The sequence below is a fragment of the Oncorhynchus nerka genome, linkage group LG15 (assembly GCF_034236695.1).
Source record: "Oncorhynchus nerka isolate Pitt River linkage group LG15, Oner_Uvic_2.0, whole genome shotgun sequence".
In the NCBI taxonomy this organism is placed as follows: domain Eukaryota; kingdom Metazoa; phylum Chordata; class Actinopteri; order Salmoniformes; family Salmonidae; genus Oncorhynchus; species Oncorhynchus nerka.
The window spans coordinates 24,366,143-24,380,892 of NC_088410.1; the positions used below are offsets into that span (position 1 = coordinate 24,366,143).

The 14,750-nt window shown below is 43.7% G+C and overlaps 1 protein-coding gene and 1 long non-coding RNA gene across 3 annotated transcripts in view; one reads left to right on the forward strand and one right to left on the reverse strand.

The window, feature by feature from the left end:
• The window catches only part of LOC115127517 (complement C3-like), a 32,794-nt gene extending 18,561 nt beyond the window's left edge, over positions 1 to 14,233 (forward strand). For both annotated transcript variants that reach the window (XM_065001329.1, XM_065001330.1), the window contains exons 23-44: positions 163 to 248; positions 982 to 1,121; positions 1,453 to 1,662; positions 1,808 to 1,874; positions 1,981 to 2,067; positions 2,322 to 2,601; positions 3,900 to 4,059; positions 4,213 to 4,329; positions 5,294 to 5,447; positions 5,557 to 5,720; positions 5,900 to 6,052; positions 6,214 to 6,273; positions 6,411 to 6,501; positions 6,604 to 6,655; positions 6,842 to 6,929; positions 7,593 to 7,682; positions 8,082 to 8,187; positions 8,956 to 9,045; positions 9,186 to 9,269; positions 12,950 to 13,030; positions 13,173 to 13,320; positions 13,462 to 14,233. In XM_065001329.1, the coding sequence (XP_064857401.1) occupies positions 163 to 248; positions 982 to 1,121; positions 1,453 to 1,662; positions 1,808 to 1,874; positions 1,981 to 2,067; positions 2,322 to 2,601; positions 3,900 to 4,059; positions 4,213 to 4,329; positions 5,294 to 5,447; positions 5,557 to 5,720; positions 5,900 to 6,052; positions 6,214 to 6,273; positions 6,411 to 6,501; positions 6,604 to 6,655; positions 6,842 to 6,929; positions 7,593 to 7,682; positions 8,082 to 8,187; positions 8,956 to 9,045; positions 9,186 to 9,269; positions 12,950 to 13,030; positions 13,173 to 13,320; positions 13,462 to 13,597 (2,644 nt within the window). In that variant the 3' untranslated portion in view covers positions 13,598 to 14,233. The remainder of the gene's footprint in view (positions 1 to 162; positions 249 to 981; positions 1,122 to 1,452; positions 1,663 to 1,807; positions 1,875 to 1,980; positions 2,068 to 2,321; positions 2,602 to 3,899; positions 4,060 to 4,212; positions 4,330 to 5,293; positions 5,448 to 5,556; positions 5,721 to 5,899; positions 6,053 to 6,213; positions 6,274 to 6,410; positions 6,502 to 6,603; positions 6,656 to 6,841; positions 6,930 to 7,592; positions 7,683 to 8,081; positions 8,188 to 8,955; positions 9,046 to 9,185; positions 9,270 to 12,949; positions 13,031 to 13,172; positions 13,321 to 13,461) is intronic.
• The window catches only part of LOC135560148 (uncharacterized), a 630,141-nt gene that overhangs the window by 41,236 nt on the left and 574,155 nt on the right, over positions 1 to 14,750 (reverse strand). The gene's annotated exons all lie outside the window — the stretch shown is intronic.

The following is a 14,750-nucleotide window of genomic DNA, read 5'->3' on the forward strand; positions in this document are numbered from 1 at the left end:
CACTGTTAGCATTGCATTAGGCAACAGCATCAATCGATCACAATCCACCAGTCTCTCTCTCTATTTATCTTCAAGATAATGTTTTACTGTGCTCATGCCACAAGCTGAGCTTACAAGAGGTCAACTCAATGGGATTCATTAGTTTGGGTCTGTTCCTTACAGGTTGGCAACGCTGCATGTGGAATCCATCTTCCCAGACACTATCACCCAGTGGGGGGTACTAGCCATCAGCTCCTCACCTGTAACAGGTAGACCCTTCCCTTCCCCTGGGGTAGCCATGGTCCCAGTCCCTAAGTGGGGGGTACTAGCCATCAGCTCCTCACCTGTAACAGGTAGACCCTTCCCTTCCCCTGGGGTAGCCATGGTCCCAGTCCCTAAGTGGGTACTAGTCATCAGCTCCTCACCTGTAACAGGTAGACCCTTCCCTTCCCCTGGGGTAGCCACGGTCCCAGTCCCTAAGTGGCGGGTACTAGCCATCAGCTCCTCACCTGTAACAGGTAGACCCTTCCCTTCCCCTGGGGTAGCCATGGTCCCAGTCCCTAAGTGGGGGGTACTAGCCATCAGCTCCTCACCTGTAACAGGTAGACCCTTCCCTTCCCCTGGGGTAGCCATGGTCCCAGTCCCTAAGTGCTACGCCCTTGTTGGCAAGGTGAAACACCAATCAGAGGGCAAGGTGGAACTGTTACCATATCACTAACACCTGTCATGTCCAATCAGATCACCACATGTGGATAGGGTTTAGGATTTAAGGGGTCTATTTGGGATTGGGCCTAATTCTCAGTGGTCTAAAATGGCTTCCCCTCACTGTACCCATATTCAGTCATTTCCCAGGAGGAGTCCAGGTAGTATGCTAGTGGGGATACTGGTGCCATATGAGGAATACAACATATTGCTGTACAATTCTAGTATTCTAACTAAAGCATGAAGTCCTCAACCACCTGCTGTTGTTTGTTTATTTGAATCATTTTGTTTTTATTCCAGGTTTCTGCGTAGCCGAGCCATGGAACGTGCGTGCGTGGAAGCGTTTCTTCGTGGACCTGAAGCTGCCGTACTCAGTGGCGAGGAACGAACACGTGGAGATCAAAGCTGTGCTCCATAACTATGGCGACGAGGACATGGAGGCAAGCTCACCTCTGGCCTCTCAACCATGACTTCTATCTAATCCTCAAGCCTTACCTTAACCATCAGGCTGAATAATTAATATCTGAGGAAACCTCTATCTACCTACTACTCCCTCTACTCCCACCCGCTAGCTCCCCTCTGATCCCTTCCTGTCAGCCATTTTGTGTCTTGACCGTCCCAGTTTCCTCCTCTTTTCAGCTTACCTAGAAGCAATGGTGCTACTGAAGACGGAGGACATGTGCAGTGTGGCGTTCAATGAGAAATCCACCCAGTTCTGCTCACTTCCTCTCAGCCATTTTGTGTCTCCGTTTCCTCCTCTACTCAACCCAGGTTAAGGTGGTGCTACTAAAGACAGAGGACATGTGCAGTGTGGCGTTCAATGAGAAACACACCCAGGAGGTGACGTTGAAGGGCAGCTCGTCCCTGGTGGTTCCCTACACCATCATACCGCTCAAGGCCGGAGAGATGCTACTGGAGGTCCTTGCCATGGCCAAAGGGTTTATGGGTAGCGACGGAGTCAAGAAGATGCTACGCGTTGTGGTGGGTGACTATTTCAGATGTTAGTTAAAAAATAAATAATAATAATAATAAAATAAATAATATATATATAGCGACTGTGAATCAGTGTCCTTACCTAAGATACGAGGACCGGTATCTCAAAGCTGTTTTCAAAACCCTGTAACAGGTGGAAGGAGTGCAGAAGACTAAAGTGCAGAGTTTTGTATTGAATCCTTCTGCCAAGGGAGGGAATGGTGAGCAGAACTAAGACACTCATCATCTCTAACCCTACTGCTTACCATTACCATGTCCCCTTTAGAAACAACCTTTACTAAGGCTTCTTACTATGTTTCCCCCCAGATGGGAGGCAGGTAGTGGAGGTGAACAAAGTGGAGCTGGGCTCCCTGGTTCCAAACTCTCAACCAGAGACATTCATCAACATCAGGGGTAGGCCTAACTGAGAAACGAGGTTTACGTTATTAGACAGAAATGGTGGCTGGCGGGTGCCTCTAACCCTTTGGGTTGGTTATGGGCATTGTGAAGCCAAAGCAGCTGTGTGGACATATAACCTATTCTTTTCCATTCCTTCCATTCTATTCTCTACTCTGCTCTACTCTACTCTACTCTACTCTACTCTACTCTACTCTACTCTACTCTGCTCTACTCTGCTCTGCTCTACTCTGCTCTGCTCCTCCCACCAGGTAACCTGTTGGCTGATACCATAGACAACAGTATCAGCGGTGACTCTCTGGCCTCTTTGATCCGTATGCCTGGTGGCTGTGTGGAACAGAACCTAGCCAGCATCACCCTGCCTCTTATAGCCACTGTCTACCTGGACCATTCCAACGACTGGGAGGCTGTAGGGGTGCAACGCAGGGTGGAGGCCATGAACTACATACAGAAAGGCTACCAGAAGCAGCTGGTGTATAAGAAGAAAGATGACTCTTACCCCCCCTACAGGAATGAAGGCACAAGCACATGGTATTGTTCAAAGACATAGAAGAAGAAGAAGAATGTGTATCAATCCCAGAGTAATCTAAATAATACAATGGATTGTATTTGTAACCCTCACAGCCTCTCTCTCTACCTCTCCCCTTTTCTCTCTCTCTTTCTGTCTCCCTCTCCTCTCCCTCCCCCTGCACCTCCCTCCCTTCCCCTCTACCTTCTCTTTCCCCGCCTCGACCTCTCCCCCTTCCTCCACCCTCTCCTACCTCTCCCTCCACCTCTCTCCCTTCCCCCAACCCTCTTTTTCTCCCCCTCTCCCTCCACCCCTCTCCCTTCCCCACCACCCTCGTTCTCTCCCTGCCCACCCTCTCTTTCTCCCCTCTCCCTCCACCTCTCTCCCTTCCCCCCACCCTCTCTTTCTCCCCCTCTCCCTCCACCTCTCTCCCTTCACCCCACCCTCTCTTTCTCCCCCTCTCCCTCCACCCCTCTCCATTCCCCCTCTCCCTCCACCCCTCTCCATTCCCCCCACCCTCTCTTTCTCCCCCTCTCCCTCCACCCCTCTCCCTTCCCCCCACCCTCTCTTTCTCCCCCTCTCCCTCCACCCCTCTCCCTTCCCCCCACCCTCTCTTTCTCCCCCTCTCCCTTCCCCCACCCTCTCTTTCTCCCCCTCTCTTTCTCCCCCTCTCCCTCCACCCCTCTCCCTTCCCCCCACCCTCTCTTTCTCCCCCTCTCCCTTCCCCCACCCTCTCTTTCTCCCCCTCTCCCTCCCCCCTCTCCCTTCCCCCACCCTCTCTTTCTCCCCCTCTCCCTCCACCCCTCTCCCTCCCCCACCACCCTCGTTCTCTCCCTCTCCCTGCCCACCATCTCTTTCTCCCCCTCTCCATCTCCCTCCACCACTCTCCCTTCCCCCACCCTCTCTTCCCCCCACCCTCTCTTTTTCCCCTCTTCCTCCACCCCTCTCCCTTCCCCACCACCCTCGTTCTCTCCCTCTCCCTGCCCACCATCTCTTTCTCCCCCTCTCCCTCTCCCTCCACCCCTCTCCCTTCCCCCCACCCTCTCTTTTTCCCCCTCTCCCTCCACCCCTCTCCCTTCCCCCCACCCTCTCTTTTTCCCCCTCTTCCTCCACCCCTCTCCCTTCCCCACCACCCTCGTTCTCTCCCTCTCCCTGCCCACCATCTCTTTCTCCCCCTCTCCCTCTCCCTCCACCCCTCTCCCTTCCCCCACCCTCTCTTTTCCCCCTCTCCCTCCACCCCTCTCCCTTCCCCACCACCCTCGTTCTCTCCCTCTCCCTGCCCACCATCTCTTTCTCCCCCTCTCTCCCCTATCCATTATAGGATCACAGCGTATGTAGTGAAGGTGTTCTCTATGGCTCGTCAGCTGATAGGAGTGAGTGAACAGGACGTGTGTGGTCCTCTCCTCTACCTGCTCAACAACAAACAGCAGATCACTGGATCTTTCAGAGAGGACAACCCTGTCTACACTACTACTATGACAGTAAGAAGAGACACACACACACACACACACGGGTGGATGCAGAAGCACGTGCGCACAAATACACACATGGACTGATGTGCGCACACATTCACACTCTAACAGACAGGGAGAGATCTGGGACTGAAGTCTGATAACAGCTTCTCTCTTCTCCAGGGTGGAGTACAAGGTGCAGAGTCTCAGTCCACTCTGACAGCCTTTGTCCTGATAGCCATGACTGAAGCCACCAAGGGTACAGAACTCAACTGCAATGGAGCTGGCCACACCATCAAGGTAAGCCGGTCACAGAACCGGCAGAAACTGTTATATTGGGACGGGAGATAAGTCAGTTATTTATTTTTATTTATTTAACTAGGCAAGTCAGTTAAGAACAAATTCTTATTTACAATGTGGGTTGTCCAGGTGCAAAACGACCGATTTTGTTTTTTGTTGTTGAATTTTTACCCCTTTTCTCCCCAATTTTGTGGTATCCAATTGTTAGTAGTTACTATCTTGTCTCATCGCTACAACTCCCGTACGGGCTCGGGAGAGACGAAGGTTGAAAGTCATATGCGTCCTCCGATACACAACCCAACCAAGCCGCACTGCTTCTTAACACAGCGCGCATCCAACCCAGAAGCCAGCCGCACCAATGTGTCGGAGGAAACACCGTGCACTGTGCCCGGCCCGCCACAGGAGTCGCTGGTGCGCGATGAGACAAGGATATCCCTACCGGCCAAACCCTCCTTAACCCGGAAGACGCTTGGCCAATTGTGCGTCGCCCCACGGAACTCCCGGTCACGACAGAGCCTGGGCGCGAACCCAGAGTCTCTGGTGGCACAGCAATACAGCGCCCTTAACCACTGCGCCACCCGGGAGGCCAAACTTGTCAGCTGGGGGATTCGATCTAGCAACCTTTCGGTTACTGGCCCAACGCTCTAACCACTAGGCTACCTGATTCCCCAGTTAGAAGTAAGTTAGTCATCTGTGAGTAGGATGCCTTTTTACCTGACTCCCCTGGTGGATCTTGGATTTCGTTGGCCAACCTGTTATCACGCTACGTTTGCATGCGCCATGGCTGACCATAAATCCAACCGGTGTAAATGGCATGTCGGTGTTGGAAAATGGGGCTTTTCTGCCGACTCTTTTGTGTTAAAATCTGGTTTATTTTTTATGCCTCTGCTCATATAAGAATGGAATTAATAAGCCACCAACTAATGGATAGACAGTGAAGTTGTATTCTATTGTATTGTATTAGAATGGGATCCAGAATGCTGCCAACTATCTGAGGAGCACGTATGGTAGTCTGAAGAGGCCCTACTCTCTGGCCATCTCTGCCTACGCTCTGTCTCTGGTTGACGAGACACCTTCACTGTTCTTAAAAACCCTGCTACTCAAAGCTGCCTCTCCAGGTAGGGAAATGTCTGTCTGTCTCTGTTTCTCTCTCTCTCCCCCTCTCTATTCTCTGCTGTGCTTCACTGTTATTCTCTCCCCCTCTCCTCCCTCTCTCCCCTCCTCCAGACGGTACCCATTGGCCAGACAGTGAAAACCGCCTGTTCACTCTGGAAGCGACGGGCTACGCCCTGCTAGCCCTGGTGAAGAGTCATCACATGACTGAAGCCGCCGCACCTTTCCAGTGGCTCAATGAGCAGCGCCGCAGGGGCGGGGGCTATGGATCCACCCAGGTACTGAGTGACATCATTGGAAACGAGTATTGCATGATGTCAGTGAGCTGAGTTTATGTCAACAGTGTTATTGCAGGTTGTCACTAACCAGTCCAGTTTGTTGCCCTCCGCCATTTGGATCTCCACACAATCCAGTACATATTTTATAATAATCTCTCTGCTTCCTCTCTCTCCCCCAGCCCACCATGGTTGTTCTGCAGGGTCTGTCTGGGTACCTGATAAAGAAACCTCCCAATGACCTGAGTCTCCAGGTGGACCTGAGCATCCAGGGCCGCAGCGACCAGCGCTACCACTTTGACCCCAGGACCTCCTACGTGGCACGCTCCTCCAGGGTAGGAGGGATGCTGTTCTCTCTTCCTCTCTCTCTCTTTCACCATTTCTTCTCTCCCAACCTACCTGTATCTTATGTCAAATATGTGGCCTAGGTTTAGGAACCATGATGTATCATGTTCCTCTTTCACCATCTCCCCTCTTCTGTGGGGTTTTCACTCAGGCTCCTATAGACCAGGGATTCAGAGTGGAGGCCAAAGGGAAGGGACAAGGTATACTAGAGGTATGACCACAACACATGTCTATGGCCATTAGTCGATGCATGATAGTAGAGCTTGTCTATGATCATTTTGTCACATTGATGTATGATGTCATATTTGTTTGTGTTGTCACTTCCTGGTCTAATGACCTCTGACCTAGGTGGTGACCTACTACAACGAGCTCCCTGAGGTGCATGAGAAGAGCAGCTGCAAGAACTTTGATTTGGACGTGACCATCGCAGAATCTAGTGGTTAATCCAGCTCTCAATCTCCATTTGTATCTTAATCTCAATCTTACTCTCAATCCCAGTCTCAAATCTTAAACTCAATGTTTTTTTTAACCCCATTGACAGAAAAGCCTCCACCAGATGCAGAGAAGTCCTACAGGATCACTATTAATGTCAGGTGAGACTATACAGTACAATGTTGAATGTCTACGCTACCTGGCAGTCTGTCTTTTCATACTCTCCTTTGGTCCCCTCTCGGAAATACACTAGGGGACTTACTGTTATTGGATAACACTTGAGTCTCTACTTTTTCCTTCCATCTTCCTCTTCATTCTACTATTCTCTCTCTCTTTCCTTCCTCCAGGGCACTGGGACTAAGGGAGGTCAGGATGGTTGTTTTGGACATCAGTCTTCCTACTGGGTTCGTCCCAGAGAATGAAGATCTGGAGATGGTACTGTTACAGTACAACTACTGCCGTACTGGAACCCACGTTAAAGGGATAGTTCACCCCAATTACTAAGTTCCACCTTGGTTTCCTTACCCTGTCAGCCGTCTATGGACAAGTTATGACAGAAACCATGCTTTGGTTTTATTTCCCAGGCACTGTTTCCAGATGCTAATGTTTTAGCAGGTGTAGCACAAGTCCAATTCAAGTCATGGGACCGATATGTTTTATTTGTTGTGCACATCGTATCCAAATCATCGGAAAGTATCTAACACTTATTGTGAAGCTCAACAAAGTCACTTACAGATGATTTGAACATGATGCCAAAAAAGGTTCATATCGGACCCATTACTTTAATGAGATTTGCGCTAAAGGGGATTTGTGCCACATATGCATTTGGAAACAGTGTCAGGGAAACTAAATCAAAGCATGGATTGCTGTCATACCTTGTCCATAGACTGCTTACAGGGTAAGGAAACAGATATGTAAGGTGAATTATCCCTTTAATCTACTTGTAATGCTCATCTGGCTCCACTAGATGGCTGTCTTACTGCAAGTCTGGTCTTTGACTCAATGTCCAACTTGATTTCGACTGCGTGTGTTTAAGTGTAGCTTATTGTGACCGTGTGCATATTGAAAATGTTTGTTTGTTTTTGTGTTTGCCTCCAGCTGACCAACTCAGTGGACCGTTACATCAACAACTTCCAGATAGTGGACAACCTGAGTGACAGAGGCTCCCTCATCATCCACCTCTTCAAGGTACCAGAACAGATCTAGGATCAGCTTATCCTCCCAGAAATCCTAACTTTTTAGGTGGGATCTTAGATCAGTGTCAAGGGGTAACTTCCTTTTCATCATTCACCTGTTCAAGATACTGGAACCATAGGAATAGAATCTCAATAGAATCTCATTCTATTTCTATGACCTGAACGTAGAGAGACCAGCGTTACCATGTCAACCCTAGAAGTTGATTGGTCATACTTTTTTTTCGCTCTGTCTGGGTTGAGGTTGTCTGTGGCCTGTAGGCACAGATCTTGGATCAGCTTTCCCTCCCCAAATCGTAGAGGAAAAAGGCAAACTATTAACTCAAAACTGGCCTTAGATCAGTGTCCGGAAGTAGCTTCATTGTGCTCTTCTGTGGTCTACGTGTGCTACCAGGTGTCCAACAAGGAGACTGAGACCATCATCTTCCGACTGCAGCAGACGTTCAAAGTGGGACTCCTCCAACCTTCATCTGTCACTGTCTATGAGTACTACAACCCAGGTAGATACTGTCTACGAGTTCTACAACCCAGGTAGATACTGTCTACGAGTACTACAACCCAGGTAGATACTGTCTACGAGTACTACAACACAGGTAGATACTGTCTACGAGTACTACAACCCTGGTAGATACTGTCTATGAGTACTACAACCCAGGTAGATACTGTCTACGAGTACTACAACCCAGGTAGATACTGTCTACGAGTACTACAACCCAGGTAGATACTGTCACTGTCTACGAGTACTACAACCAGGTAGATACTGTTACTGTCTACGAGTACTACAACCCAGGTAGATACTGTCACTGTCTACGAGTACTACAACCAGGTAGATACTGTTACTGTCTACGAGTACTACAACCCAAGTAGATACTACAACCCAGGTAGATACTGCTACTGTCTATGAGTACTACAACCGAGGTAGATACTGCTACTGTCTATGAGTACTACAACCCAGGTAGATACTGTCACTGTCTATGAGTACTACAACCCAGGTAGATACTGCTACTGTCTATGAGTACTACAACCCAGGTAGATACTGTCACTGTCTATGAGTACTACAACCCAGGTAGATACTGCTACTGTCTATGAGTACTACAACCCAGGTAGATACTGTCACTGTCTATGAGCACTACAACCCAGGTAGGACTATGGTTTGTTTTGACCATATTTCATATGCCCTCGAACAAGAGAAGCTATTGTAAACATTGGAGTTGATCATTTCTCTCTGTCTGGTGGAGAAATGTTAACATAGCGTGTCTCTCTATCAGACCACCGCTGCAGTCGCTTCTACAGCCCCAAAGAGGACAAGGACGAACTCTCACAGATCTGCAGGAACAATATATGTCGCTGTACACAGGGTGAGTGTGTGTTTGTGTGTGTGTGTGTGTGCGTGCGTGCGTGCGTGCGTGTGTGTATCTGTGTGTGTGTGTGTGTGTGTGTTTATGTGTGTGCCATACATGAGTGTGTGTGATAATGATGTGTGTCTCTCTCCTATTAGGTGATTGCTGTGTGTCTAAGTCCCTAACCGATCCAGTCCCCTATGGAGCACGAGAGGACCACGCATGCAAAGGATTATACCACGGTATGCTATATCTGTTTTCACTATAGAATATAACACACATGTTATAGACATTATATACATGCTGTAGATATTATAGACATGTTATAGGAATGTTATAGGCATTATTGACATGTTATAGGCATGATATAGACATGTTATAGGAATTATAGACATGTTATAGGCATGTTATAGGCATTATTGACATGTTATAGGCATGTTAAAGACATGTTATAGGAATATTATAGGCATTATAGACATGTTATAGGAATGTTATAGGCATTATAGACATGTTATAGGAATGTTATAGGCATTATAGACATGTTATAGGAATGTTATAGGCATTATAGACATGTTATAGGCATTATAGACATGTTATAGGCATTATAGGCATGTTATATGAATATTTTAGGCATTATAGGCATGTTATAGACATGTTATGGACATGTTATAGGCATTATAGACATGTTATAAGAATATTATAGGCATTATAGGGATGTTATAGGCATGTTATAGACATGTTATAGATATGTTATATGCATTATAGACATGTTATATACGTTATAGACATGTTATAGGGATATTATAGGCATTATACACATGTTATAAGAATATTATAGGCATGTGATAGGCATGTTATAGGCATTGTACACATGTTATAGGAATATTATAGGCATGTTATAGGCATGTTATAGGCATTATACACATGTTATAGGAATATTATAGGCATGTTATAGGCATGTTATAGGCATTATACACATGTTATAGGAATATTATAGGCATGTGACAGGCATGTTATAGACAGACATGTTATAGGCATTACAGACATGTTATCGGCATTATAGACATGTTATAGATGTGTTATAGACATAGACATGTTATATACGTTATAGACATGTCATAGGCATTATAGACATGTTATATGAATATTATAGGCATTATAGGCATTATAGACATCTTATAGGAATATTATAGGCATTATAGACATGTTATAGACATCTTATAGGAATATTATAGGCATTATAGGCATGTTATAGACATCTTATAGGAATATTATAGGCATTATAGGCATGTTATAGACATCTTATAGGAATATTATAGGCATGTATAGGCATATAGGCATGTTATAGACATCTTATAGGAATATTATAGGCATTATAGGCATGTTATAGACATCTTATAGGAATATTATAGGCATTATAGGCATGTTATAGACATCTTATAGGAATATTATAGGCATTATAGGCATGTTATAGACATCTTATAGGAATATTATAGGCATTATAGACATGTTATAGACATCTTATAGGAATATTATAGGCATTATAGACATGTTATAGACATCTTATATGAATATTATAGGCATTATAGGCATCTTATAGGAATATTATAGGCATTATAGACATGTTATAGACATCTTATAGGAATATTATAGGCATTATAGACATGTTATAGACATCTTATATGAATATTATAGGCATTATAGGCATGTTATAAGAATATTATAGGCATTATAGGGATGTTATAGGCATTATAGACATGTTATAAGAATATTATAGGCATTATAGGGATGTTATAGGCATGTTATAGGCATTATATACATGTTATAGACAATTTGTAAGTCGCTCTGGATAAGAGCGTCTGCTAAATGACTTAAATGTAAATGTTATAGGCATTATAGACATGTTATAGACATGTTATAAGAATAGTATAGGCATTATAGGGATGTTATAGGCATGTTATAGATATGTTATAGGCATTATAGACATGTTATAGATGTGTTATAGACAGACATGTTATATACGTTATAGACATGTCATAGGCATTATAGACATGTTATATGAATATTATAGGTATTATAGGCATGTTATAGGCATTATATACATGTTATAGACATGTTATAGGCATTATAGACATGTTATAGATATGTTATAGGCATTATAGACATGTTATAGATGTGTTATAGACATAGACATGTTATAGGCATTATAGACATGTTATAGGCATTATAGACATGTTATAGGCATTATATACATGTTATAGATATGTTCTGAACATTATAGACATGTTATAGAAGTGTTATAGGCATTGTATGCATGTTATAGACCTTATAGACATGTTATAGTCATTGTAGACACGTTATAGGCATAGACATGTTATATGCATGTTATAGAGATTATAGACATGTTATAGGCATTATAGACATATAGGCATGCTAGACACTTTAGACATGTTATAAACATGTTATAGACAGACATTTTATAGGCATTATAAACATTTTAGACGTGTTATAGACATGTCATAGACATGTTATAGGCATTATATACATGTTATAGATATGTTCTGAAGATTATAGACATGTTATAGACGTGTTATATGCATTGTATGCATGTTATAGACATTATATACATGTTAATGACATGTTTTAAGCATTATAGACATGTTATAGACGTTATAGATATGTTCTGAACGTTATAGACAGGCTATATAAATTATAGACATGTTATAGGCACTATATACATCTTATAGACATAGACATGTTATAAGCATTTATAGACATGTTATAGGCACTATATACATCTTATAGACATGTTATAAGCATTTATAGACATGTCATAGGCACTATATACATCTTATAGACATGTTATAAGCATTTATAGACATGTTATAGACGTTATAGATATGTTCTGAACGTTATAGACATGTTATAAGCATTTATAGACATGTTATAGGCACTATATACATCTTATAGACATAGACATGTTATAAGCATTTATAGACATGTTATAAGCATTTATAGACATGTTATAGGCACTATATACATCTTATAGACATAGACATGTTATAAGCATTTATAGACATGTTATAGGCACTATATACATCTTATAGACATGTTATAAGCATTTATAGACATGTTATAGGCACTATATACATCTTATAGACATGTTATAAGCATTTATAGACATGTTATAGGCACTATATACATCTTATAGACATGTTATAAGCATTTATAGACATGTTATAGGCACTATATACATCTTATAGACATGTTATAAGCATTTATAGACATGTTATAGGCACTATATACATCTTATAGACATAGACATGTTATAAGCATTATAGACATGTTATTGGCATTATAGGCATGTTATAGGCATAGACATGTTACAGGCATTTTATAGACATGTTACAGGCATTTTATAGACATGTTATAGGCATGTTATAGAGATTATAGACATGTTATAGGCATGTTATAGGCATTATAGACATATAGGCATGTTATAGAGATTATAGACATATAGGCATGTTATAGACATATAGGCATGTTATAGAGATTATAGACATGTTATAGGCATTATAGACATATAGGCATATTATAGAGATTATAGACATGTTATAGGCATTATAGACATATATGCATGTTATAGAGATTATAGACATATAGGCATGTTATAGAGATTATAGACATGTTATAGGCATTATAGATCTGTAAATCTGTCACACTGAGACAATACTATACCATGTACAGTATATGGTACAGATATAAATGAATGTTGTCTGTCAGAGGTAAAACTATCATCTAACGCTTCATTCTTTAATTGTCTTAGTCAAATTGTTCCTTGGGGACAGTCACGTGTATCATATCATTGATTGAGTAGAGTGTATTTTGCTGTTCTGACACTTCTCACGCATCTGTCCTCCAGTGTACAAGGCCAAGGTCCTGAGTGTCAGCCAGAGTCAGTATGACAGATATGAGATGAAGATCACACGGGTTATAAAAATAGGTAAGCATCTTATGTCATCTAGTCCTTCTCTGTCCTCTACCCATCTCTCCTTACCCTCTTTGTTTCAGAATGTGATGCTGAGTTAGTTCAAACCTGGTTAACTCTGTTCCTCCCTCCCTCCCTCCCTCCCCTCTCTCTCTAGGAGTGGAGGAGGGGGTCAGTGTGGGTGACACTAAGGTCTTCCTGTCCCATGCTGGCTGTAGAGGAGGTCTGGACCTGAAGGAGGGTACAGACTACCTCATCATGGGGCCAAAAACTGACCTCTGGTCCAAGGACAGCTCCACCAACAGGTGGGGAGAGGCAGTGACATGTTATAATGGACTTATAGTACTGGCAAGACAAAGCAAGTCAGAGCAATAAAGTTATGTTAATATCTGCCTAAAGGGGTTATTTTCTCTCTTCTTTCCCTCTTCTTTCTCTCTCTCTCTCAGTGCCACATACATGCTGGGCAAGGATGCCTGGGTAGAGCGTTGGCCCACCTCAACAGAGTGTGCTAGTGATGCCAGGTGCACAGAGCTGGACAACTTCAGCAAGGACCTCTCAGAGAAGGGATGTCGGTTTAAATAGACTCACTCACTCACACTTTGCCTATGAGCTGCCATGTAGCTTTACACCTCTGGATGCACTGGTTCAGCAGAAACTGTCACCATTTGAGCCATGCAGTTGACATATACTGCTCTGTTGTATAATCACCATGGTAACCATTAAAGGAAAATGGACATTAGAATTAGAAAGCGTAAAAACATGACAGACTGGTGTTAAGCCTGGGTGGGTCTAGGATTGTGTTACTGGGAGCTCAGTGATTCGTCACAGCCAGGGCTACTTGATATGGCATACAATCACAACACACACACTCACACGATGGGAACTCGCTCAGGTGGCACTCGGTGCAGTGGAATATTGTCTCACTACTGTGTAGAATGCATTAGTGTTCCTGGATGTTCCACATAGAGAGAATAACAGAATACAGAACACCAGGGAGATTCTCAGTACAATAACAGAATACAGAACACCAGGGAGATTATCAGTACAAATACTGTATTGAGTTTTGAATTATTCACAGCCTTCTCTTTCTCATACAGTTTGATTACTTGCCCGTGTTGTAGATTGCAGTACTTTATTCCCATCGTTGCCACAGATTTGCAAACATAATGATCAACCCATATTCTGCTCTATGAAAATAAATTGATGTGTTGTGGTTGGGTTGATTGAAGTATTCTTGGGGTATTATATTGTAAATAATGCTGCTATAGTTCTTGCACTCTCACACACTCACTCTCTCTCACACACAGGAACACACGCAGGTCAAGTACTAATATCAATGACATATAGGTAGGCCAACAGTATGTAAACTAACTTCAAATAACAGAATATCAGTCTACTTTTGAAATGCTATCGCCATAGCAATGACTCATGATTTCCATGGGATTTTCTGCTGCCTCTAAAATGTGTGTGTGCCCTACATAATCTAAATAGGAAGGTCTGGTAATGGGCAGCTGGTCACACAGCTGGTCACAAATGTTGGTATAGTGTTGGTAGTGTACACACACGCACACACACTGGCATTGCATGGGTAGTGGGTACACACAGATTGACTTACACACAGTAGCATTTGCTCAGGGGGATATTTCACTGCTTCTGTATCAGATAATGGGATGTAGTCCCGCATTGAGAAAGGGAGAGAAAAAGGCCTACATTTGGAGAGAGAGAGATGGAGAGA